The 25,681-nt window shown below is 44.6% G+C and overlaps 1 protein-coding gene across 1 annotated transcript in view; it reads right to left on the bottom strand.

The window, feature by feature from the left end:
* Nucleotides 1-4,676: 4,676 nt before the first annotated feature.
* The window catches only part of OLFM4 (olfactomedin 4), a 32,697-nt gene continuing 11,692 nt past the window's right edge, over nucleotides 4,677-25,681 (bottom strand). The window contains exons 4-6 of the mRNA XM_074943997.1: nucleotides 21,062-21,274; nucleotides 20,062-20,215; nucleotides 4,677-6,604 (exon numbers count right to left, since the gene is read on the bottom strand). Of these exons, the coding sequence (XP_074800098.1) occupies nucleotides 5,802-6,604; nucleotides 20,062-20,215; nucleotides 21,062-21,274 (1,170 nt within the window). The 3' untranslated portion in view covers nucleotides 4,677-5,801. The remainder of the gene's footprint in view (nucleotides 6,605-20,061; nucleotides 20,216-21,061; nucleotides 21,275-25,681) is intronic.

The raw sequence follows: 25,681 nt of genomic DNA, 5'->3' as shown, positions 1-25,681 counted from the left end.
GGAGATAAAGCTCAATATCATGGGCCGTGTAAGGATGTAAGTCATTACCAGTACAATGACAAGACTAGCTCAATCGGAACCAAAAACTGAAGGTGGAGATACAGGCAAAAGAGTGTATAATGGAGGAAACGATTTTAACTTGCTAGTGTAACTTTAATGCCCTTGTGGCCAAGAAGGAGTTTGCTTTGCAGGGAGCTCCGGCCAAGAAAAGGCAAGTGCAGTAATTCAGCAGAGAAACTCCCTTCCAACCCAGGAGTACCTGTTCCACATCCCCTGGAGTAAACACACATGCACCAGAATAGTACAAGGAATAGAGGAAAGGGAAATACTTCATCACAGGTTTCAGAGTAACCGCCATGTTAGTCTGTATTCGCAAAAAGAAAAGGAGTACTTGTGGCACCTTAGAGACTAACCAATTTATTTGAGCATAAGCTTTCGTGAGCTACAGATCACTTCATTGGATGCATACTGTGGAAAATACAGAAGATGTTTTTATACACACAGACCATGAAAAAATGAGTGTTTATCACTACAAAATCTTATGCTCAAATAAATTGGTTAGTCTCTAAGGTGCCACAAGTACTCCTTTTCTTTTTACTTCATCACAGAGGGATGAATGGAGAAAAACAACAGGGGGGAAGATAAGGGAGCAGTAAAACAGGATTATATCCAACACAAGGCCCCAGTGGTACCACAGACTGAAAGGGGCAGACACTGAGCAATGCATCTACACTCAGACTTCAGGAGTCCTGAGAAAAGTTCCAGTCTGGCAGTGAGTCTTTGGTGCCCCTGGTCATCTTCGGCACCAGTAAACTTTCCCCAGCAAACCCCTCCAGTGCCCTCTTCTGCCACTCTCTGCAAAGTCACACAGAGCAACAACCTCCCCACTTAACTTGCTACAGCCTCCCTCTTTATTCCCAATGCAAGATCACAAGCCCCAATACTCACAGCCCCACAAAGCTCTGGATCAGGCTCTGGTTTGTCCTTCTCGGGTGATTCCTCCCTGGCACAGTGCTCCTCCTAGCTCCAGTCCTGGGGTGGCCCAGTCAGTTTCTTTGTCCCTCCCAGGCTGTGGGCTCATTCTCTGCTGCTTCATTACATGAGGGCCTGCTCAGTGTAGCCCTCTTGTCTGGAGCTACACCTGCCCTGTCACTCTCCCACTCCCCAGGCCTGAAACAACATGCATTTCTGCCTCAGAACAAGGTTTTAAAGGGGCCATGCTCCCTGAACTCCAAGGGCATTACACTGGCAAATACTTAACTGAAGAGTGTTAAGTAATTAACACTAGAACTGTTCGTTAGAGTTTGAAAACAGACTAAGAACAAATAGGAACAGAATTCCTCAAGAATCTTCAGCAGAGACTGCAAGTCATGATTTTTCAATCTATTCTCAAGAGACATGCTAAATGTTGTTTTTATGGCAGAGTCCCACCAATAGTGCAGTGTGCAAAAGACTACCCATTGGCTTTGTGCTCTGTGATTGCCTCAGACTAGTGTTGTTAGTCTCTAACTTTCAGGTGCACTAATATTCAATCACAAAAAACAATGCAATATCTACAGGAGAAAGAGATCCCCATCTCTTACACCTTATAAATTTAGAGATGAATTCATGAAATTTAAATGTCATTACGTGCACATAACTGTTGAAACACTGTTTCCAACAGAATGTTTACACAGTTGTCTGGAAGCATATTGTTTGCCTACTTTTCAAAGCCAATTTAAATTCAATCCACATAGCCGCACGCATGAAATTTCGGACAAAAACACAGATGCACAAAAAATCCGAGGCATGCTATTATTTATTGTTTGTATCCCAGAAGTACCTAGAGGCCACAATTGGTGTTTGATGCTGTTCTAACGCAGAGCAAGAAGGCAGTTCCTCCCTAGAAGAGCATACAACAAAATGTAAGCTAAGACGCAACAAGTAATTGTAACAACAATTGAAAAGAATGAGGGATAAACAATAAGGGTAAAAGTAACAGGATCATGAGTTTGCAGAGACCAGCTATGCGCACGAATAGATAGTCCTGAGTTGGTTCATGTCTTTAATTATTTTAAATACGATAAATATCAGAAGTTCCTACTGGAAACATCTGCTTAGCTGTAATCAGCTGCCAACTAACCATAGGCATCTGGAAGAAGTCGGTCTTAAGGAGCTATTTGGAGGAGCACAGTGTAATGGATTTATGGATTAGTTTAGGGGGAGTGCACATGCATAAGAGTCAGAGTGGAAGTAAATGGGAAAGTGCTTGGATGACAGGTGAACTAATAGATAGGGGCTAACAGCGTTGGCAAAGCAGAAGAGGCAGGGTTGATAAAAGAGTAGACAAGTGGGGAAGGGTTAGGTTGTGAAAGACCATAAAGGAGGAACAAAAAACTTCCATATGACATGTTCTATTGGACTCGAGAAGGGGACTGACATTGTCACTGTGACAGGTCAAAAAGGTAACTTTGCAACATCATTTTGCCTAGATAGGAGAGTGAGGTGAATGACAGGAAGGTCAGAGAGGATGCAGATAAGCACCAGGGAGAGTTTTAGTCATGTAGACTGAGGGAATAGGCCCAAGAGTGGTAGTGCTAGGGAGGAAGAAGTGGCAAGGCTTGGATACAGCTTGGATGCATGGCTCTAAAGAGGGTGAAGAGTCAAAGATGATTGTCATGATGAGTCTGAGTGACAGGAAGGATGGTAGTACTGTCAGTGGTGACTGAGAATGCAATGGAGATCTTGAGAGGAATGAAAGGAGCTCAATTTTAACCAAGTTACAATGAAATAGATAGCAAAATATCCACAAGGAGATGACAGAGAGACAGGCCAAGATGCAAGACTGTGGAGAGGAATCAGGTCAGGAATGGATCTCCAAACAACCGAATTTGTGAATTTATGTTCCGATTTCGGTTCATTGTAGTCTCGCTCCCATTGAAGAAAAAGGAAGTTTTGTCATTTGCTTCAATGGAAGGCGCTTGTTTTCCCGTTGCTTTGCTGTTCAATTTGGCAAGCCCGTGCAGGGACTGGCGACACTGTACTCCTCTTTGTAAATTGGAGAGTACCATATCAGAAACTCATTAACAGTATGAGGCCATTTGGGACCTACCCCACACTAGGCACCTACATGACTGAAGAGGCACTCTCTCTTTGGACAGTACAGAAAGGCATGGAGCTGTCCTGATGTGACACTCAAAAATTGCAAGTGGGAAATGCACAGAATCAGCTAGACTTGCCCTTTGCTTTAGTCTTTCTGATATTAGATACAGAATGAGCTGACATTGCACAGCCTATTTGGTAAATAGGAACCTCCTACAAAAGAAAGTTGACGGGTTTGGCCCTGCTGGCTACTAGCAAGTTTGTTGCTAATCACAAGATTTCTCACAGTGACAATAACAAGACACTGTAACAGCTTAGAACTGAGTAATGCTCCAGGTTTAAACAGTCATTGGTGCAGGACTAGAACTTGGGTCTGTAAACTAGATACTGTAATCCTTCTGCTATAGAGTCATTCTGACTACTCTTTGGCCCACTATTTAAGTATTTCATACGAAGCGAAGCAGCTTCAACAGGTGAGATTGAGAAAGCCCCTCCCCTGACCCACTTCAGAGTTCCCTGTAGCCCAGTACTTAGCATACTCACTTGGGCAGTGAAAGACCTGGGGGTTCAAGTGCTTGCTCTGACACAAGAAGAGTGGGGATTTGAACCCTGATCTCCCATATCCAAGCTGAATGCTTTAAATACTGTGTATAAAAAGGGCATCACGACCTCCAATTTCCCCTCTTCACACAGGGCTGACCTGGGTTAAACACCTAATTCCAGGAGAGGGTTCACAGCTGTGAATCCCAAGTAGCATTAAGTGGACTTGAGGCCAACCCTCTACTCAGCATTTGCTACTGGCTATCTTAAGCAGCATCCCACTCAGCTTCTGTGAATCTCATTCTTAGGTGCCTAAATCTCCGCATACATTTATGGGGAGCCTGTGTACCTGAGTCAGGGCTGAAGATTACAGTAAGTGGCAGGGGACCTAAAGTTAGGTGTTGCAACACTGAACCTAAGTCCTCTTTGCGGATCTAGCCCCAAATTGCTCCTTAAAATGTGATGCCATATAGAGATACCTTTTATGCCTTTGAATAGGGCAACCCTTGGGAATTATTGGTTCGCCACCCCAAAAAATGTGAAGCAAGAAATATTCTGTTCTCTATTAGCTTTTTTATTTTTAAACAAACCCTCGGTTGGGCTATTGTGAATTCCTAATAGGCCCATGCTCATGGATCAGATTACTGTGCCGGTGATGGCTGGCTTTCAAATTTATTTCACACATTTTCGGGAAACAGATGCAGATACCTGGTAAATAGCAGCACCTGATTTAAAGATGGGTCATCAGCCTCAGACCTCTCAAGTAACATCTCAGTTTGGTGGAGAATGTTAATCTAACCGATGAACATATTTCAATGGGTGGAAAGAAAGTCCCTCATCTAGTTACTGACATATTGATTCACACCTTTGTGTTGTTCCAGGGGTATTTAAACACTCTAAGCCCAAAGGAGTATGATGATCTCTGTTTCCAATATTGTTTGGTCAAGCTGGCTTTTTGCTGCATCCCAAAAGTTTCCCAGCTGTCGCACAATGACTTAAATAACCATAGGGTTTAGATTTTTTAGAACACTTTATTAAACAAAAATTAATCACTCCCATCTACTGATCCAGATTATAAGAAAACAAAAATAGGATTAATAAAATAAAACCAGCAAACATTCACTGCATTTTCACAATTGTACATGTCAGTATTTCTGACATGATTACAGTACAGATATTGATAAAAAAATATTTTGTGGCATTTTAAAAATAAAGATCATATGACTGATTTTGTCCTAACTTCAGTATTCTGTAACTGACAGATCATGTGCCAGATTCACCCCCCAATGTAAAATAATTGAAGCCAATGGAGTTATACTGGAAATGAATTTTGGCTCCTTGTTTTCAGAGTGTTTTTGAAAAATGCTAATGGAGGTCACAGTAAATTGCAGACTGCCAAATGGCTAAATGGAAGTATGCAGGGTGGCATAGTTTCTGTTCTACTGCAGCATATGGCCTACACCAAGGAACTGCCAGAGACTATTCAAGTCAATGGAACTCTTTCTGTTGCTTTCAGTGGGCTACGGCTCAGACCCCCAGGACTCAGTGCTAAGAAAATGCAACCATCCAAAAATGGGTACGGTTTTTATTCCCTGGAGTGCAACTTTAGGAAAGTAGTGCATTGGAGCCCTGCCATCTAAAATATATTGATGGGTTGCAAGGAAGGCGCCATGGCAACCGTTTCCATAGCTTCATCTTAATCAACGGTCTGCTCTTTAAAGATCAAGTCTTAATTCTCCTCTAATTTTAATCTTTTAGTAATTATTTGAGGCCAGTGTTTAATATATTTATGGCCTTCCATACTTTGAGCAATGATGATAAAACAGCAGTTCAGTTTCCATGTTTTATTCAAATACAGACATTCCTCCAAATGCACAACAGTGTGTGAGCCTATTGCTATGCATGTTCTGTCCATCAGTAAGTCATCTATTTATCTAGTACACCTGTCACCATTGTAGCTAAACACCAGTTAAAAAGCTAAGAACCCAGTTTTGCAATTAGTTATGACCAGGCATAGAGGCTATAGCGTAAGTAATCCCTTCAATGGGAAAGCTCATGGTAATAAACCCTATGCCCAGTAGCTATTCTTGGTAGGATTAGATCCTAATCTAACATTAGCATTTTCCACAGGGATATAAAATGTGACTTTCTATGATCTCTAGCTGTTATGTTTATTCATATCAGTGTAACACAGGTTGAAAAATCAGATTGTATTTAACAAGGTAGCCATTATTGTAAACATACAAGATATGGTCTGAGGGGTTATAGTTGATACTCTGAATTGTTTCTAACATTTTGTCCATAATTATGTTAATTTTACCTTCCTGTTTGGTGTTGGTGTCATACATGTAAAATATTTCCTCTTCCCTAGTGTTGACAGGTCGTGTGGCATATAGAACACCACATATGATGAAAGTGTTGGAAACAGATGGCTTGTACTGCCTTGTTTTCCAAGTATGGAGCACATCAAGTGTGGTCTCATTGAGTTTGCTAATCACAATGTTACCTGTGCTTTCTTCAGTTGAATAAATTACCCATAATCCACTTTCATCCACAGCAAAGTCCATATCTTGCCACCCAACACCAGCATAAGAGAAACGGTTACCATAAGCAGCATTGGGCAGAGTTTTCCTCACAGTTAATGTGTTTGTGTTTAAATCAAGCTTGCCCATATCTCTTGAACTATATATATTATAGTACATGAAATTATTGTAAACTGCAGTGCCACTGCCTTCCCCGTATGTAATTCTTTTATCTCTAGCATTTTTGAATAGCAGCAAATCATCATAGGAATCATGAAGTCTGTAATATTCCAAGAGTCTCCCATCTGTGTTCAAAGGTGCAACCCAGTATAGATCCTTCTCTGGGGTCTGAAGAGAGTAATCCCGACCCCAGGCACCATATTTGAAGGAAAATCCTCTCCAGTTCAGCTGTACAATATAGGGCTGGCTGATATTCACAATTCCACCATGACCACAGCTACCTGTAAGCAAAAAGAAAATGCAGGCTTTTCAAATGGCATGATTAAGGGAGAAGATTACAGTGTGTGCTTTATAAGAATCAGCTTTGTTGCAAGAACAGAAATACATACATATCTTTGTCAAAGATTTGCTTTGCACCATGTAAGCAGCGCATGGATGTCATTACTGTAGCTGTTCCAGTCTGACTGAGATACAGAGGTCAAAGCCCCATACCACTAGAATGGGGGTCATACTGAAAAAATAGCCAACAATCCAGCAACAAATTATAGGGACCTCTGTTTTCAGTCAGTACTCACTTGCAGTAAATAAGTGATCAGCTTAGATAAGTGATCAGTTTTCTGTTTCCACCTATTCTATGCTTTCCAACCCGATGGGCTGGGAAATCACATAGAAAATACAATTTCAGAAGCATTTTAGGTCCTTTGCTCCTGTAGTGGAGCATAGTTCTGGGAATATAGGAAACAAGAAAATGGGACATCTTGTCTCACTATACAACAATGAATTTTAGAAGTTGGAGGGAGAAATAGCAGCACTAGTTCTAGAGGCTCATTTCAGATTAGCATGCTGCTGTCAAAATCACCACTTAAAAACAATACATCACAGTGCCTTCCACCTGAGGCTCTCAAAGCAATTCAGACATTAATGAGCACAGCCTTACAACAGCTCTGTGAGCTGGTGTTAAATATCCCCAGTTTACATGTGAGGTAACAGTCCTGGTGTTTTTTACGATGACCCAGGAGCTTCAGGATGATTGAAATAGCCTGTGTTTTTCATTTCATCAGCCAAAATGTTTGGTTTTTTTATAGCTGCACAATGCTTGTTCAAGATGTATTGCTATGCTGAGTAGAATTTGCACTATTTACCTAGAACAAACAGCCCAGTGGAATAAGCATCAGTGGAATGAACAATGTCTGGAATGAAGAGAACTTGAATGAACGCTACCAAAGCTATTCCTTTGCTCAAAGCGACTCCTTTGCTCAAAGCGACTGTTGATGACACTTTGTTCAATGTTTCACAATGAACGCAGACCACGACATTATTGGAACATAAGAACAGCCATATGGGGTCAGACCAAAAGTCCATCTAGCCCAGTATCCTGTCTTCCGACAGTGACCAATGCCAGGTGCCCCAGAGGGAATGAACAGAACAGGTAATCATCAAGTGATCCCTCCACTATCGCCCATTCCCAGCTTCTGGCAAACAGAGGCTAGGGACACCATCCCTGCCCATCCTGGCTAATAGCCATGAATTTATCTAGTTCTTTTTTGAACCTGTTATAGTCTTGGCCTTCACAACACCCTCTGGCAAGGAGTTCCACAGATTGACTGTTCGTTGTGTGACAAATACTTCCTTTTGTTTGTTTGAAACCTGCTGCCTTAAAATTAATTTCATTTGGTGACCCCTAGTTCTTGTGTTATGAGAAGGTGTAAATAACATTTCCTTATTTACTTTCTCCACAACAGTCATGATTTTATAGCTCTCTATTATATTCCCCCCTTAGTCATCTTGTTTCCAAGCTGAAAAGTCCCCGTCTTATTAATCTCTCCTCATTTGGCAGACGCTCCATACCCTAATCATTTTTGTTGCTCTTTTCTGAATCTTTTCCAATTCCAATATATCTTTTTTGAGATGGGGCGACCACATCTGCATGCAGTATTCAAGATGTGGGCGTACCATGGATGTATATAGAGGCAATATGATATTTTCTGTCTTATTATCTATCCCTTTCTTAATGATTGCTAGCATTCTGTTCGCTTTTTTGACTGCCGCTTCACATTGAGTGGTTGTTTTCAGAGAACTCTCCACAATAACTCCAAGATCTCTTTCTTGAGTGGTAACGCTAATTTAGACCCCAACATTTTATATGTATAGTTGGTTTTATGTTTTCCAATGTGTATTACTTTGCATTTATCAACATTGAATTTCATCTGCCATTTTGTTGCCCAGTCATCCAGTTTTGAGAGATCCTTCTCTAGCTCTTCGCAGTCTGCCTGGGACTTAACTATCTTGAGTAGTTTTATATCATCTGCAAATTTTGCCACCTCACTGTTTACCCTTTTTACCAGCTCATTTATCAATATGTTGAATAGGACTGGGCCCAGTACAGACCCCTGGGGGACACCACAATTTACCTCTCCCCATTCTGAAAACTGACTATTTATTCCTACCCCTTGTTTCCTATCTTTTAACGAGTTACCAATCCATGAGAGAACCTTCCCTCTTATCCCATGACTGCTTACTTTGCTCAAGAGGCTTTAAGGAGGGACCTTGTCAAAGGCTTTCTGAAAATCTATATATACTATATCCACTGGATCCCCCTTGTCCACATGCTTGTTGACCCCTGTCATAAATATAAAGGGAAGGGTAAACCCCTTTAAAATCCCTCCTGGCCAGAGGAAAAATCCTCTCACCTGTAAAGGGTTAAGAAACTAAAGGTAACCTCGCTAGCACCTGACCAAAATGACCAATGAGGAGACAAGATACTTTCAAAAGCTGGGAGGAGGGAGAAAAACAAAGGGTCTGTGTCTGTCTGTGTGATGCTTTTGCCGGGGACAGAACAGGAATGGAGTCTTAGAACTTAGTAAGTAATCTAGCTAGGTATGTGTTAAATTATGATTTCTTTAAATGGCTGAGAAAATAGCTGTGCTGAATAGAATGAATATTTCTGTCTGTGTGTCTTTTTTGTAACTTAAGGTTTTGCCTAGAGGGATTCTCTATGTTTTGAATCTAATTACCCTGTAAGGTATTCACCATCCTGATTTTACAGAGGTGATTCTTTTTTACTTCTATTAAAAGTCTTCTTGTAAGTAAACTGAATGCTTTTTCATTGTCCTAAGATCCAAGGGTGTGGGTCTGTGGTCACCTATGCAAATTGGTGAGGATTTTTACCAAACCTTCCCCAGGAAGTGGGGTGCAAGGGTTGGGAGGATTTTGGGGGGAAAGACGTGTCCAAACTACGTTTTCTCAGGAACCCAGATAAAGTTTGGTGGTGGCAGTGGAAGTCCAGGGGCAAAGGATAAAATAGTTTGTACCTTGGGGAAGTTTTAACCTAAGCTGGTAAGAATAAGCTTAGGAGGTTTTCATGCAGGTCCCCACATCTGTACCCTAGACTTCAGAGTGGGGAAGGAACCTTGACAACCCCCTCAAAGAATTCTTGTAGATTGGTGAGGCATGATTTCCCTTTACAAAAACCATGTTGACTATTCCCAAGCAAATTATGTTAATCTATGTGCCTGACAATTTTGTTCTTTACTATAGTTTCAACCAGTTTGCCTGGTACTGAAGTCAGGCTTACTCGTCTGTAATTGCCAGGGTCACCTCTGGAGCCCTTTCTTAAAATTGCGTCACATTAGCTATCCTCCAGTCATTTGGTACAGAAGCTGATTTAAAAATTGAAAAAATCCTGCACTCCAAAATATGCATGTCTCTCTGAGTCAGAAGCTGGCAGTGGTGACACCAGCACACTTTAAAATAAAAGTATCCTTTTGTCTGACTCTTTGCAGCCCTAAAAGATGTCAGCATGTACATGTGCCAGGTTTCTTTTTCCTTTAAAAATATGGTCATCTGAGACACAGATGCCAAGTGACCTATACAAGGTCACACAGCAAGTGAGTGGCAATGCCAGGAATAGAACAAACATTTCCTAACTCGGGTGCTTTCACCGTTAGATAATGCTCCCTTCCTCTTAGAGGTGAAGGAAATTTTATCTGCCAAGTTTCATGTTTCTATTAATTGATCAATTCATGGCAACAGCTAATGACATCATAAACACCTAGATCAGGGCAGAGGCTGCACATGCTCTGGTGGAGGGGGTGTTTTTGACACAAGTCACTTATATTTTATCTTTTCAGTGAATATCATTTGATGGCTGTTTGCAAGCCTGTATGAAAAGAGTTGCTGGTCTTAGTCTATTCCAAATAGAGAAGAGGCCACAGCACAAATAACACCATCACCCCCTTATTAGCACTGAGAACAGAGATAACACAAAGACGGAACTATGCTCTCATACCTAAAGCTGGTCCCCCTTAAGGAGGGTTGAAGAGCACCTGTGGAGCAGAATACGGAACACTGACAGGCCCAGACGAGCAGGTTCCTTTGGCCAGAAACATCTTCTGAACAGTCCACAATATACAAAGCAATGTGCAGAGGAGGGAGAACCCCTTGTGGTCAGTCTGAAGATGCTCTCCCTGGGAAATGATTGGAACACATCTGCCACTTGGAGAAAACTGGTGCTTGTGTAACCCACACACCTCCTGGGTTCCGTCTCCTCTAGTGGCAACCGAGACCACTTAGAGAGAGTTAAATGAGTCTGCTCTACAACCTTAGCTAACAAGCAGTTGGCTTTTAGATCATACGGTAGAGGCTCATGCACTAAGCTCCAGAGATCCCCGGTTCGATCCTGCCTCTCAATGATTGGGGTCTGTCCACGATACAAGTTGGGGCTTGTCCAGGATTTCAACTGGAAAGACTCTGAAGCTTGGGACGTGCTTCCTCAGCTAGGGGAAGTACGTAACCCACACACCTTCTGGATGTGGTGTTCTGTCCCATCTAGTGGCACTGAGACCACTTAGAGCGAGAAATAAAATTAGTCTGCTCTACAGCCTGAGCTAACAGCCTGTTGGCTTTTAGCGCATGCTGTAGAGGTTCATGCACTAAGCTCCAGAGGTCCCAGGTTCAGTCCTGTCCACCAATGACAGGGGTCTGTCGGTGTTACACTTGCAAATGCAAAACATTTCTTGTTCAGAAATAGAGGGATCAAAGTCATCCCTGGCAGGGATGATTCATCGGCATCTAGCTAGAAGGATGCACCGCCATAGAGGCAGGACTGTATCTTTGTGGCCTTTCAGTTTAACTATTGGTAACATCTGCAGAATCCAATGTTAATGTGCATTTAACTGTAATTGTAACATTTGTGGCAGTCTATGAAATATGGTTTTTCAGTGAAACTCACCATGTCTCACTTGCTTTTGTCTTTCCACCTTTCCTAAGCTCCACGGTCTCCTTTCTTCTGTTGTACATCTTTTCTCACACCTCCCTACCCCAGCCTGATCCCTGGTGCCAAAGCATGTGGGGATCAGGAATTCACTCACTGCCCTCACTGCTGGGGGTGGGAAGCAGATTTCATTTCTTCCCGGGGCTTCTGTGGAGCCCTGCTGATGGAAGCTGCAGAGAGGCCGTGCTGAATTGCTGCCTCCCCTGGCCACCTGGGTCATGCCCCTTATTGGTCAGCACCAGCCATTTGTGGGGCATGGTTGGCTAGAGATTACAGCCATTCTGTGCCACTGTAACTTCCCCCTGATCAATCTTCTGCTCTGAGGACACACTGCTAGAAGATGGTGTAGCCCAGGGTTTTGCTCCCTTGTTAAAAAACACTACCAAATAACGCTCCAATTACAGCAAATCAGCATTCTAGGCTCAGATTCGGCAAAGACGTTAAACACGTGCTTAAGTGCTTTACTGACTGGGAATGGACCGCTGAGACCGGAGACCTCATTTCCAGATATAGCACACAATGCAGGCACGTATAGCCAGGCAGGCTGTAGCTCTGCAAACGGCAATTAGCATGGCTAATAACATGGCCTCAGTACTTGGCACACATACTGATGTTTGGAGGTGCTCATACCTCAGCTAATGCAGTGCAAGAAAGATAACGCGGATGATGATGCACAGTGGCTTGCAGCCTGCCAACGCCATAAATCAATTTGAGCCATTTGCCTTATATCTCTATTGTGTATCGCTACCTCCGGCATTATGGTTTGTTCTTAACTGTTGACATATTGAATCTATTACTGAACCTAACTCACAGCAATCTTATTTTTAAATGGTTATTAAGTGCCTCTATAAATCTGTGATTTGTTCCAAATAATATTGCTGGTACTGAGGTACTACTTAACTCATATATATGCAACCTCAAATAAGTTTTCATGTCATTAAACTGAACCCAATCCAGCTTTATTTTAATAATTCATATGCAGTTTCATAAATAAAAAAGAAACGTGTTCAACAGAGAGACCTTTTCTTACAAAAGAAATAATAAATTATTATTTCTTCCCTTAAAGAGATCTCTCTGCTGAACACTTGTTTGTTTCTTATTTATGAAACCATGCATGAATTATTAAAATAAGGTTAGAAGCATGTGCAGTTTAATGACATGAGAAATTGTGTGAGGTTCCATACAGTGGATATTTGATTTTTGAAAATTCTCCCAGAAACAGTTTAAAAAACCAACTCTGTGGTAGTCAGGGTGGGTTATCTGTCTTCTGCACAGGTTCAGAGGAACTCGTTGTTTATTTAATCTTAACCTGCCTTCCTGTCTGGATCTTATGGAAAAAGATACACAAAAGAAACAAAGTGTCATGTCATTTTGTAAATATTGGGCGGCACTTGAAATAAATCCATATGAATTATTCAGACTTTAGCATTTTTAACTCCTTTTTTACTATGTTAGGCCTCTGATCATTGAAGTCCCAGGGCTAAAGCTGTGTCTTGTCTCTTTTTCAGAGGTGGGCTGCATGTTCATGTAGGGAAATAAGGTAGAGGGAGCTAAGAAAACACATACGCTTTATTCCCCCACACAGGCTACCCAGACTTTGGGTCAGGATGCCCGGGGGAAGTGGCGCTGCATGTCTACTTGCTAACCCACTTCTGAGGGGCAGAGGAGTGAGCATGGAGAGGCGGGAAGCCATGGCTCCATAGCCTCAGTGTGCCAGTCACCACAGCTAAGCTGGCAGGTTGGGGGTTGTGACAGCAGTGAATTGATATCCTTGTGCCCATAGTTCCCTCTAAGCTGTGCAGCCAGGCAGCCGCCCAGCAATCTGTCAAGTTCCGCGCACTTCAGGTGCCCCCTCCTGCCACTGCAGCGCTGCTCCTACCCTCTGCCTTGGAGCCCCTGGCCAGCTGCTCCCGGGAGCCTCCTGCCTGCTGTGCATAGCAGTGGGAGAGATAGGAGGATGATGTCAAAGTGTCCCTGTCCCCACCACCCCTGTATCCAGAGGTGAAAGTAAGCCGGTACGCCCCGGTACGGCATACCAGCAAGAGCCAGTGCACCGTACTGGGGCAGCCTGGCTTCCCCGGGGGCAATTTAAAGGGCCTGGGGCTCCCAGCAGTGGCTGGAGCCCCAGGCCCTTTAAATTGCCTCCAGAGCCCCGCTGCTGGAGTCCTGGGGTAGCGGCAGCGGTGCTCCGGCAGCTATTTAAAGGGCCCGGGGCTCCCCTGCTTCTACTGCCCTGGCCTTTTAAATAGCTGCTGGAGCCCTGCCCCCACTACTCCAGGACTCTGGGGGCTATTTAAAGGATCGGGGCAGCAGAGGCAGCTGGAGCTCCGACCCTTTAAATAGCCCCTGGAGCCCCACCACTTCCCCAGGGCTCCGGCGGCTAATTAAAGGACCGGAGCAGTAGAAGAGGGGAGCTCCGGGCCCTTTAAATAGCCCCCAGAGCCCCGGGCTGCTGCTGCTACCCTGGTTGGGGGGGAGGAGGAGGAGAAGGAGGGGTGAGAAGGAGGGGTGGGGCACTTACCTATCAGGGTGGGCTGGGGCTGGCTCTGACCCTCTCAGCCCTGCCCCTTTCACCCTAGGCCCCGCCCCTTCTGGGGGCCAGAGCCGGCCCCAGCGTACCGGTAAGTCACTCGACTTACTTTCACCCCTGCCTGTATCCCATCTCTGCAGAGCGGGGTGGGGCTGACACGACAGAGCTCAGAAGTGGGACAGAGCTTGCTGGCAGCTGCTGCTGTGTCTGAACAAGCACAGACTGTTCAGACTGGTGAGTGCCGATCTACTTAAAGGGGCAGTACCTGTATGTGTCTCTCTCTCTCTCACAAACACACACACACACACCTCCCAACACATACTTGTGGTGTTCTTGTTGTTACTTCTGAATACTTCCTACAATGCACATATAGGCTCTGTAATTTTATTCTTTCAAAGTGCTGTTATTTGAGTTTTTTTTACTGATCTGTGCATTTCATAATTTTTATTCCTCTCTTACGCTTACATTTAATTCTTTGAGTAGTGAGTTCTAAAATGGCTGGAGTAATTATCCCTATGGTAACTTTTTAAAAATATTCTTATATGTAGGTTTTTTGTTTCTACTGGGAGCACACACCCACACATTACCTCGATAATTTGGTGCACATAACAAAATTCATTCCACACATGGATGGAAAAAATTAGAGGGAACATTGCCTGTGCCCCCTGAAGAACAAGGCAGAACGGGAAAATGTGGCTCCTTGAACCACAATTTTTCCTGTGTTGCTCCTGGGGCAGCCCAGCAATACGCCACCTCTTCCAAAGGGCTGGGACACCATCCAACCCAGAAATAGTAAGCTCCCTGGGGAAGGGAACATATTACATTTTAGTCCTACTTCTCTGATCTGGCCCATGCAGGCAGATCCTTACACCCACATTGATTCCCATTGATATCTGGGGCACAGAGATCCACCCACCTGGATCAGATTGCTGGAGTGGACCTGTGTTTGTACAAACACCATGGAAATGTCCAGCTCTAAATTAACATATCCATAACTAAAGCATTAACATTTCAAGTGATAACTGGTGCCACTACATTACCCCAAAAGACAACCAAACTATAGGCATTTATTTTCCTACATCCCAGCCTTATTTAGATGGGGGGTGCATGAAATCAGTGTAACTCTCAGACCGAGATGCCTGAGCTTCCACGGAGGCTGATTCCATGTCCCCACCCTGGTGAGAGCTGTTTGCCAATAACCTGCAGTCTGGTATATTAGTCCATGAAGGCACAATGTGGGGGAAAACCAGCTTTGCCTTTTCATTTGCCTGTTAGTGTCTCATTTGGCTCATGACTGTCTGCTGACTACCAGATCATTTTAGTCCAGTGTGACAATGAGCCTGTTGCTGAGCCCTCACTGAACCTTTATCTCTGTACTCCTGTCCTGATGCAATCAGTTGAAATCAACACAAAAGAGAGACAGTCATTCATGGCACATCTTCACAGGCAACGTTAAAGGGCTGCTGCGGCCAGCTCTGGGAGAGCTCTAAAAATCCACCTCCACACGGGGAATAGCTACCAGGGCTGGAAGCGCGGCTCCCAGCCCTGGCACACTCTCTCCACTGGCACGTTACAGCGCTGAAACTTGCAGCACTCAAGGGGATGTTTTTTCACACCCCTGAGCGAGAAAATTCCAGCACTGTAAAGTGCCAGTGGAGACAAGTCCTTAGTTTGTCAAAGGGATGGGAAAAGGTTGGATAAGATTCTGCTGATTTGGGGCAGTAAATAGTGACAGAGGTGCTGGAAACTGCTGCAGGCATGGTAAAAGTAATGAGTTTTTATTATCAGCACATTTACTGAATCCCATCGTGGACTGGGCCATGCACTAGAAAACTGCAGTCAGAGAGCAGGCTAGATGGAGAACAGTACTTTCTTTCTGACAGGTTGCTTGAGAATAGGCCTGCTCTCTCTACACCGCGTGTCAGTGAGCAGCACCTTGGGATGCAGTGTTTGAGGGGCTGTATTCCAAAGTACTGCAAGAACGAGTAACTTTAATTAAACCAGCCTTAGACAAGTTAGGGATTTTTCAGGGTCTCCCAAGTCCACTTTACCCAACCAAAATATGAAGGGTGGGGGGGAACAGATCTGAAAACAGGACAAAGGGTCAGTGTAATACAAATATTATAAATATAGTATGAGCCAAAAGCAGAGGAAGTTGTTTGACAGGAACCAAGGTTTTAGAGGAAATGTCTGGAAATCTGTGTGTAACTGCTTAAAGGCGTGTTAGGGAGTTTTGACAGTCTAGTGTGAGCAACCGTTTGCATCCGCCAAAGGGACCCATCCAGGAAATCCAACAAAGTCACTTATTTGCCCCCTGTTCCCAAACAACAACCTCTCCCTCTCACATTCTCTCTGTTAAGGAAATGGACTATACCAGGGGTGGGCAAACTTTTTGGGCTGAGGGCCACATCTGGGTGGGGAAATTGTATGCAGGGCCTGGGCAGGGGGTTGGGGTGCAGGAGGGAGTGCCAGGTGTGGGAGGGGGTGCAGTGTGCATGAACGGGCTCAGGGCAAGGGATTGTGGCAGAGGAGGGGTGCAGAGTGTATGAGGAGGCTCAGGGAAGGGGGTTTGGGTGCAGGAGGGGTACAGGGTGCAGCAGGGGGCTCAGAGAAGGGAGTTGGGGTGTAGGAGGGGTGCGAGGTGCAGGCAGGGGGCTTAGGGCAGGGAGTTGGGGGGCAGGTTGCAGGAGGGGTTCAGGCTCCGGCCCGGTGCCGCTTACCTAAAGCGGCTCCGGGGTGGCAGCAGCGCACACCGGGGCCAGGGCAGGCTGCCTGCATGCCTGCCCTGGCCCCACGCCACACCGCTCTGGGAAGCGGCTGTCACCACGTCCCTGTGCAGCCCCTGGGGTGGGGGGGCACAGGGCTCCATGCGCTGCCCTTGCTGCGCCTCCAGGTATGTCCCCCGAAGCTCACATTGGCCGCGGTTCCCCGTTTCCGGCCAATGGGAGCTGCGGGGGGCGGTGCCTGGAGGCAAGGGCAATGCACAGAGCTCTCTCCCCGACCCCCCCCTGCCCCTGGGGCCCCAGGGACGTGATGCCAGCCACTTCTGCGGCACCACGGGAGCAATCCCACAGGCCGGACCCAAAGCTCTGAGGGGCCAGATCCAGCCCGCAGGCCGTAGGTTGCCCACCCCTGGACTATACTGTGTACAATCGCTGTAGAAAGTTTTGAACAATAGGGCATGAAATGAAAGATTGCACCCACTGTAAAGAGAGTGCAGTTCATCTGCTCACCTTCCTCCCCACCATGCAAACAATGTCAGGCTAAGCAGGCTTTGTGTGGTCAATTATACAGCAGGTTAGGGATCTGAATCTTTGTATCTATCTAGATATTTACACAGTAGTAGCTGAGCAGCTCCACTTCCTAACAGACAGGCAAATTCCCAGGCTCTCCACAGTTGCTATTCCAGTCTTGGGCTGAAGTAGGAACCATGGCACTGATATACTCCCCTTCAGCATGGTTTACTATCATTTGATCTACCTAATGGCACACCCAGAAATCACAAGCACTCTCTGCTCCCAAACTCCCAGCAAACCTTGTTTTGAGCTATTTGAAGTTGATGGCAACTTACCTCTACCATGCACAAGACATGTAGAGTCCCTCCCTATGGTCTCTCCACAGCTTCACACACCCCTCAAACAAGAGAACCACTGAGGTTCCACTGCAGTAGGGGCCTTCTGAAGCCTCTGTGCCAATGGGGGAATTGCACCCAGAAACCATCAAAAAAGTCATCAGCTAGGTCCCTAACTGGTATAAACTGTCATACTCCAACCAAAGTCAATGGAGCTATGGCAACTTATGCCAGCTGAGGATCTGGCCTTCCATGCCATCCCCGGTGCTAAGAAAGCTGCGGTGCCCTGCAGGCATGTCACATTCAAATCAACCAGAAAGAGATCCACCAACCCTGAAATAAGCCCCTCCTCCATCCCCCGCATCATCTGACCTAACCGATAAGGTGCTGTTCATTTTTCCTATCAGAGACAAACTGCGCTGGCTGCCTGCAATGCTGGCAAACCCTGAAGAGGCCACAGAGGGAAAACATTTACTTCCACCCGTTCCTCTCTCCTGCTAATGGGAAGCTTGAAATAACTGATCTGAAGACGGTAGGAGGCAAGTGCTGGCAGGTAATATATGTGCACTATCTGTACAGTGGAAAGTGCTCTGCTTTGTTCAAAGGTTTCTCCAAACTTTTTGTTATTCATCTGGTTCACCTCTGATTTGCTAGCCAAATTGTTAGGTACAGGTGAAAAAACAGTCTTCTTCCCCAATTGTATTATGAACATTTCAATATCTTCTGCTTTAGAATAGTTTGGCAAAAAGAAGTCATAAAAACGCATACAAGGGAGTAACACTGCTTGAAAAATCCTCTTGCCTACTCACTAGTGACTGGGAAGCTTTCCCTTAAGGAAAGCTATCAATTGCTACAGAATTTAAACTTTCTTTAAAAAAAAAAGAAACTGAGTGAAATCCTGGCTCCATTGAACACAATGGCAAAACTCCCACTGAGTTCAATGGGACTAGGATTTCACCCTAAGATTCTAGACTTTATGGCTCAAAATACATTTCTTCATATTAATGAAAAATGTAAACTACGCAATGTTGTCTTCTTGAGTCTGCATACAAACTCCTCCAGTGCATCAGCTGCTTCTCAAATTTCCCAAGCAGCAGTAGAGTAACATTGACAAGACACAGATCACTTTCACAGAAGTTATCCATGATCAGAGCTAGTCAGAAAAAACATCTCTCTCAAATCTGGTTAACTGGACAACAAAATGGCAGATGAAATTCAATGTTGATAAATGTAAAGTAATGCACATTTAAAACATAAACCCAACTATACATATAAAATGATGGGGTCTAAATTAGCTGTTACCACTCAAGAAAGAGATCTTGGAGTGATTGTGAATAGTTCTCTGAAAACATCCACTCAGTGTGCAGCGGCAGTCAAAAAGCAAATAGAATGTTGGCAATCATTAAGAAAGGGATAGATAATAAGACAGAAAATATCATATTTCCTCTATATAAATCTATGGTACGCCCACATCTTGAATACTGTGTGCAGATGTGGTCACCCCATCTCAAAAAAAGATATATTGGAAAAGGTTCAGAGAGGAGCAACAAAAATGATTGGGGTAAAGAGCGTCTGCCATATGAGGAGAGTTTAAAAGTCTGGGACTTTTCAGCTTGGAAAAAAGACAACTAAGGAGGGATATGATAGAGAACTATAAAATCATGACTGGTGTGGAGAAAGTAAATAAGGAAGTGCTATTTATTTCTTCTCATAACACAAGAACTAGGGGTCACCAATTGAAATTAATAGGCAGCAGATTTCAAACAAACAAAAAGAAGTATTTTTCATACAACGAACAGTCAATCTGTGGAACTCCTTGCCAGAGGGTGTTGTGAAGGCCAAGACTATAACAGGGTTCAAAAAAGAACTAGATAAATTCATGGAGGATAGGTCCATCAATGGCTATTAGCCAGGATGGGCAGGGATGGTATCCCTAGCCTCTGTTTGCCAGAAGCTGGGAATGGGCGATAGTGGAGGGACCACTTGATGATTACCTGTTCTGTTCATTCCCTCTGGGACACTTTGCACTGGCCACTGTTGGAAGACAGGATACTGGATGGACCTTTGGTCTGACCCAATATGGCCGTTCTTATGTTCTTATATTTTACCACAAAAAGAGAGTTTGGAAGAAGGGGAAAACATTACATTTGTACTGTTTTCCAACTTTTTCCACTTGAAAAACAGTATAAGAGTATGTGAAAGTGTTTGTTTCCTGCTCTCATCTTTCATACCACTCTGTTGCTGAAAGGTTAGTACATGTCTGGCAAATTTTCCAGGACCTGTGCTTTATTGTCGTTTCATTTAACTCAGTCTTCTTCCTACTTCTCCCATCCCTTCTCATGTGATCTATACATGAAATGCTTACCTGGTGGGAAATAGGGGGGTGGAGTGGTTTGATTTCTATCTTTTTCACATTCCTTCAAACGATTCTGCAGAGTCACAATTTCTCGACGGATTGCAAGGATATTGTTTTTGTCCAGTGATTCCAGATCATTTACCATGAGAGTCAAATTCCTAATCTGGAGAAATAAAAATTCAGCATGACTTTAAATTACAGTCAACTTTATTTCACAAACATTTTAGGCTGGATTTATCATTTCACAACAGGTGCTGCAGAACAAGTTTTAGGAAATGTTCCCAAGAATATGTTTTAGCATAAACATCAGGTTTAGCATAACCATCATGTGGATGTGTGTAACCACAAGAAAATGTTTGTGATTTTAGCACTCAATCATATTCCATAATGCTAAAGATCACCCAAACATGTCCACTTACTCGATTATTAATTGTTACCTATAAATGATTTCAACCTTGCAAATGTGTCTTGAAATTTTACCTGCCCAGATAAATAATCTACTCACACGCTCATTTAATATTGAAGAGGACAGTGAAGAAACTAATGATATTTTACTTACCATCAAAAGCAATTATTCACTCCAGGTGAGTGAGTGATAACTTTGAAAATTTGATTTATTGAATATTGGGAAGGTGTGAGTCTTTTCCAGTTCTTGATTTTATATTGATTGGGTTACTACCCTAATAAGTTAAATTTTTTAATTATATTTGTAGAGCACAGGAGCTTTCAGGCATCGGTGCCCATAAATTAATATTTATTATAATAATTTAGACAGCATATTTATTTAATATAGCAGCATCCAAGAACTTTAGCTTTCAGTCACACAAATGATAAAAATTGCCATTTTCTGTCATATATGAAGAAACATACTTCCGGCCAAGATTTGCTTTAATTTACACTGATTTAAATCCAGAGTAACTCCACTGACAATAGTAGAGACATTCCAAATGTCACTGGTGTAACACAGAACGGAATGTTTCTGAATGGCAGAATAACCCTCATACTCTACCTCCACGTATAGTTGTTCAACAATCACATTGCTTCCAACAACTGTGGATTTCAGCTGAGTGACCAGTCTCTCCATTTCAATGATTTCCAGTTTCAGTAACTGAAAGTCCAGCTTAGTGTAAGAAACACTGGTCGACTCCATATGTTCCACCTTGATGGTGAGGTTTCGGATTCTCTGTTCATATATTTCAACTGCTTTGGTATATTGGCTAACCTAAAAAAAACCAAGCACATTTTCAAGTTCAGTTTAGCAAATATAACAGGCATGTTTGACATCTTTATTACATGCATTTATATATAAATTTGTCAAATTGTGCCTTCATTTACACCTATGCATTACTGAGGGCAGAATTTCATTCATAATCTTCACTTTTTTATTCCTCACTGTAACAAGAGCAACCACACTGTGAGCAACCCCTTTTGACCAGAGGTCACCCTGCAGCACCTGCGTGTTTCCCCGTCCAGGGCCCCTTATGCAGACTCCATACTCTTTTTCTGGGGTCAAAATACCCCTTGTTGGGACCTAGGTTGATTCACAAAACAAACTCAAAATAAATCTCAAGAGTCCCAAATTAAAGTCCAACAAGCAAACGTTTCTCTTCCTGCTCTCAAGCCTCCCTGCTTGGAGAGCTTTGGCTGTCTTTCCCCTGCTCTCTCAGAGTCTCCCCTGCCTTAGCAGGCTACTGCCAGCACTTCCTAGCTGGAATCTTAGGCTACATCTATACTGCCCTATGGTTCAGACTGCAGGGCGCACCAAAGTGCTGCTCTGTAACTTCCCTGTGTGGATGCCTGGGGTGCGAACTAAAAGGTTCCTTCTTCCCATTAATGTAGTCCTATTTGAAGAGGATTCCATGAAGGCAAACTACGAAACTTATGGGTTGCACCCACAGCATCCACACAAGTGAGTTACAGTGCAGCATCTTGGTGCACATTGCTATTCACACCCCCGTGGTCCAAACTCCTGGACAGTGTAGATCAGGAGTGCCCAACCTATGGCCTGTGGGCCGTACACAGCCCACCAGAGTATTTCATAAAGCCTGAGGCCTGCTTCAACACAATATACTAATGGCCGATTCATTAGCGTTTGGTCATCACGTTTACATCATTTTAGTTTACACAAGTGTGTAAATAGACAATACTGTACACAGAAACAACCTATCTAAAGACATACAACACAAGCTAAACTTCAAATATAAATCAATACATGTGACTTTAAATCTTATTAAAATATGTAGAATCTGTTTGGCCCACATAAGGTTTATGTGGCATTCCTGTGTAATAAGGTTGGGTAACACTGGTATAGACAAACCATAGTCACAAATCCCAGGACTCTGCTGGAGCCTCCTCACTCCCAGCAGTTTTTGGTCTCCCTGACTTTTCCCCATTTCAGCTTCCAGCTACTTTTTATAGGGGAATCTCCTGATCCCTGTTAGGTGTGCCTCTTTCAGTAATCGGGGTTGGCTGCCCCAGCAACACCAGGTTTACAATGGTGCCAAGGTGCTGGGCCCACACTCAGAAGGAGCCCCAGCCCGGCCTTCTCCATTTGCACTGTGCCCTGAGGCCCCACCAGCCCACTGGCTCCTCTCTGCCCCCTGGCCAGACCCCAGTGCAGCTCCAGCTCTGGCCACTCTCGGCCAGTGTAGGGGGGAAGAGACAGTGTGGGGGGCTTGGCTGGGCCCCTCCAGGCAAGAGGGTCCTGAGAGTCTGTCCGTGGCAGGGGCAGGCCCTTGCCTGGGTGATCATGCTGCTCCCAAGGGGCCGGAGCAATTCCCTGCCCCAGGAATGGGACTAGCCCCAGCCATGCTGCTGGCTCAGCCCAGCAGACACAGTCACCTCCCAGCAGCAGTGAGTTCAGCCGGGGGGGCAGGGCATGAGGGGAGTGGATCTCCGGGGGGGCCAGTGGGTGGTGCTGGGCTGTGAGGGGGCAGGGGTGCTGGGCAGTGGGAGAAGTTTATGCGTTTGGGGTGCTAAGCAGTGGGGGGTCTGTGGGGGGCTCTGGGTGGTGGAGGAGGTCTGTGTGTGTTGGGGTGCTGAGCAGTGGAGGGTCTTTGGGGTGCTGTGTAGTTGTGGTGATAGGGCTGTGGGGAAAGGCACTGGGCAGTGGCAGGTGGGGGAGATCTGTGTGTGTTAGGGTGCTAGGGAGTGGGGGTTTTGTGTGGGTGCTGAACAGTTGTGGTCAGGCTGGGGGGGTGCTGGGCAGTTGTGGGGGGGCTGGGGGGGGGCACTGGGCAGGGTGGTGGTGTGCAGGGCACTGTGCATTGGTGGTGGGGGATATGTGGAGGGGCACCACAAATGGCATAGCAGGTCCAGGGGACATTGGGCATAGGGAGTAGAGGGGTGTTGGGCAGGGAGCTGTGGGGCACAGCCCAGGTCCACCCCCAAAGGGAAGTGGCATGCTGGCAGCACAGGGCCAGACAAGCCATTGTGCATCTGGCAACTGCTGGTTTGTAAACTGTGCCCTTGCACTGGGCTGGGCGGAGTGGGGCCACCCCCACCGTGCCATGCCCCATTGCCCCTGGCCAGCCCCTCGCTCTGGGGACCAACCTCCCCACATCATGCTCCACTGTCCCCAAGGGGTCTCATAAATATGTTTGGCACCAGGCCCACAAAAAGTTAATCCGGCCCTGAGCCCCAGGCCCTCCGGCCTGTACAGGGCAAGCCACCCGCTTACACTCACTAATGTTCCCTCTAGGAGCTAACTTTATCCAGGATTATATAGAATTTCAGCGGCCAGAGTCCACCAGGGAATCTGCAGTGACTACTTCTAATAAGTGATGTACGTGAAGAATGTTGGGGTATGTCTCCGAGCCTGTCGACAGACGGGGGCTCTCACTGCCAGGCTAAAAGCAGCAGTGCTAAAAAATAAACCCCTCCCTAGGCCTCAGAGCCTGCGCTCCAGCCTGAGCCACACCACTTATACAGCTATTTTTAGCATGCAGTGCAAACCTGAGTCTGTTGCCTGGGGCTCAGAGATTCACTGCTGCGGCCTGCCACTTGCTGTGTAGATGTACTCTCTGGGGCTGGAAAAGGTAACGAGAGATCCAGCACTTTCCCCAAGATGACTTTCTGTTGCCTTCAGCGGGCACTGGTCAGGCCACCACTCTGCAAATAGTACCCAACCTTTTCTGCATTAGAACTAATTGAGTCCCCTGAAGAAGGGGATATTTTAGCAGAGTGCACTATTACAAATCCGATCCATCCATCCTGAAACTGATTTACATGAAGGCCAGTTGAGATGAAATAGTTATTTTAGCCTTTAGGTCGAATAACTGTTGCCCAGCAGCCTCTTCAGACGTGGAACCACTAAACAGATGGCTGGAGAAATATACTTTTGCACATGTATCTACTAATATAAAGGTCACGATGCAAATATCGTGAAGAAGAATGTCAAGAACATTATGTGGATTTGGCGCATACAAATGGAACATCTTGGAAAAGATATAATCTTCTCCCCACATGATTTAAAACTGTACCCATTTTTCCTTAATGGCATTCCAAAAGGTAAGAAGTATCTCTCAACAGGAATAAATAGAATTATATTATTGTGTCAAATTAGCAACTCTGAAATTACGGACTCAGAAGGCATTTCCATTATAAGCCCTAATTTTCAGGTGCTTATCACTTCCCTAAATATTACCTTCTGGATTGAAATTGCTCATGCATATTCTCAGACTTAAAATTAATTTGTTGGATTAAAAATCAATTTGGCAACTTTTGCATTATCTTAACATGAATTAAGAGTGTTTTGCACCAGTCACAATTTTTTTCAGATCTATTTTAATCGAGAGGACAGCTCCGAAATGGACTTTTAAAAATTTGACATGGGAACAGCTTTTCATTAAGACTAGAGCTTTGCTATTCTACTGTCCTGGTGATATTGCCTACAGCAGTGGTTCCCAAACTTGTTCCGCCGCTTGTGCAGGGAAAGCCCCAGGCGGGCCGGGCCGGTTTGTTTACCTGCCATGTCCACAGGTTCGGCTGATCGCGGCTCCCAGTGGCCGCGGTTCGCTGCTCCAGGCCAATGGGAGCTGCTGGAAGCAGCGGCCAGTACGTCCCTCGGTGAAAAATTGTTCTCCTTAACCACTAACAACCTTTTAGGTACCTGAAAACTGTTTTCACCCCCCCCCCCCCCCGCTCAGTCTACTCCTCTCCTGACTAAACAAACCCAATCTTTTCAATCTTTCTTCATAGGTCATGTTTTCTAGACCTTTAATCATTTTTGTTACTCTCCTCTGGACTTCCTCCAATTTGTCCACAACTTTTCAGTGTCGTGCCCAGAACTGGACACCATAGTCCAGCTGAGGCCTTATCAGTGCTGAGCAGAATGGAAGAATTACTTCTCGTATCTTGCTTACAACACTTCTGCTAATACATCCCAGCAAGATGTTCAGTTTTTTTGCAACAATATTACATTGTTCACTCATATTTCATTTTTGATGCCACATAACCCCTAGATCCTTTTCTGCAATACGTGTTCCTATGCAGTCATATCCATTTTGTATTTGTGCAATTGATTATTCCTTCCTAAAGGTAGTACTTTGCATATGTCTTTATTGAATTTCATCCTATTTATTTCAGACCATTTCTCCAGTTTGTCAAGATCATTTTGAATTCTAATCCT

This window comes from Natator depressus, chromosome 1 (genome assembly GCF_965152275.1).
Source record: "Natator depressus isolate rNatDep1 chromosome 1, rNatDep2.hap1, whole genome shotgun sequence".
NCBI classification, from domain to species: Eukaryota; Metazoa; Chordata; order Testudines; family Cheloniidae; genus Natator; species Natator depressus.
The sequence above is the reverse complement of the archived record's forward strand: the minus strand, read 5'-3'. Positions and strand labels throughout refer to the sequence as shown.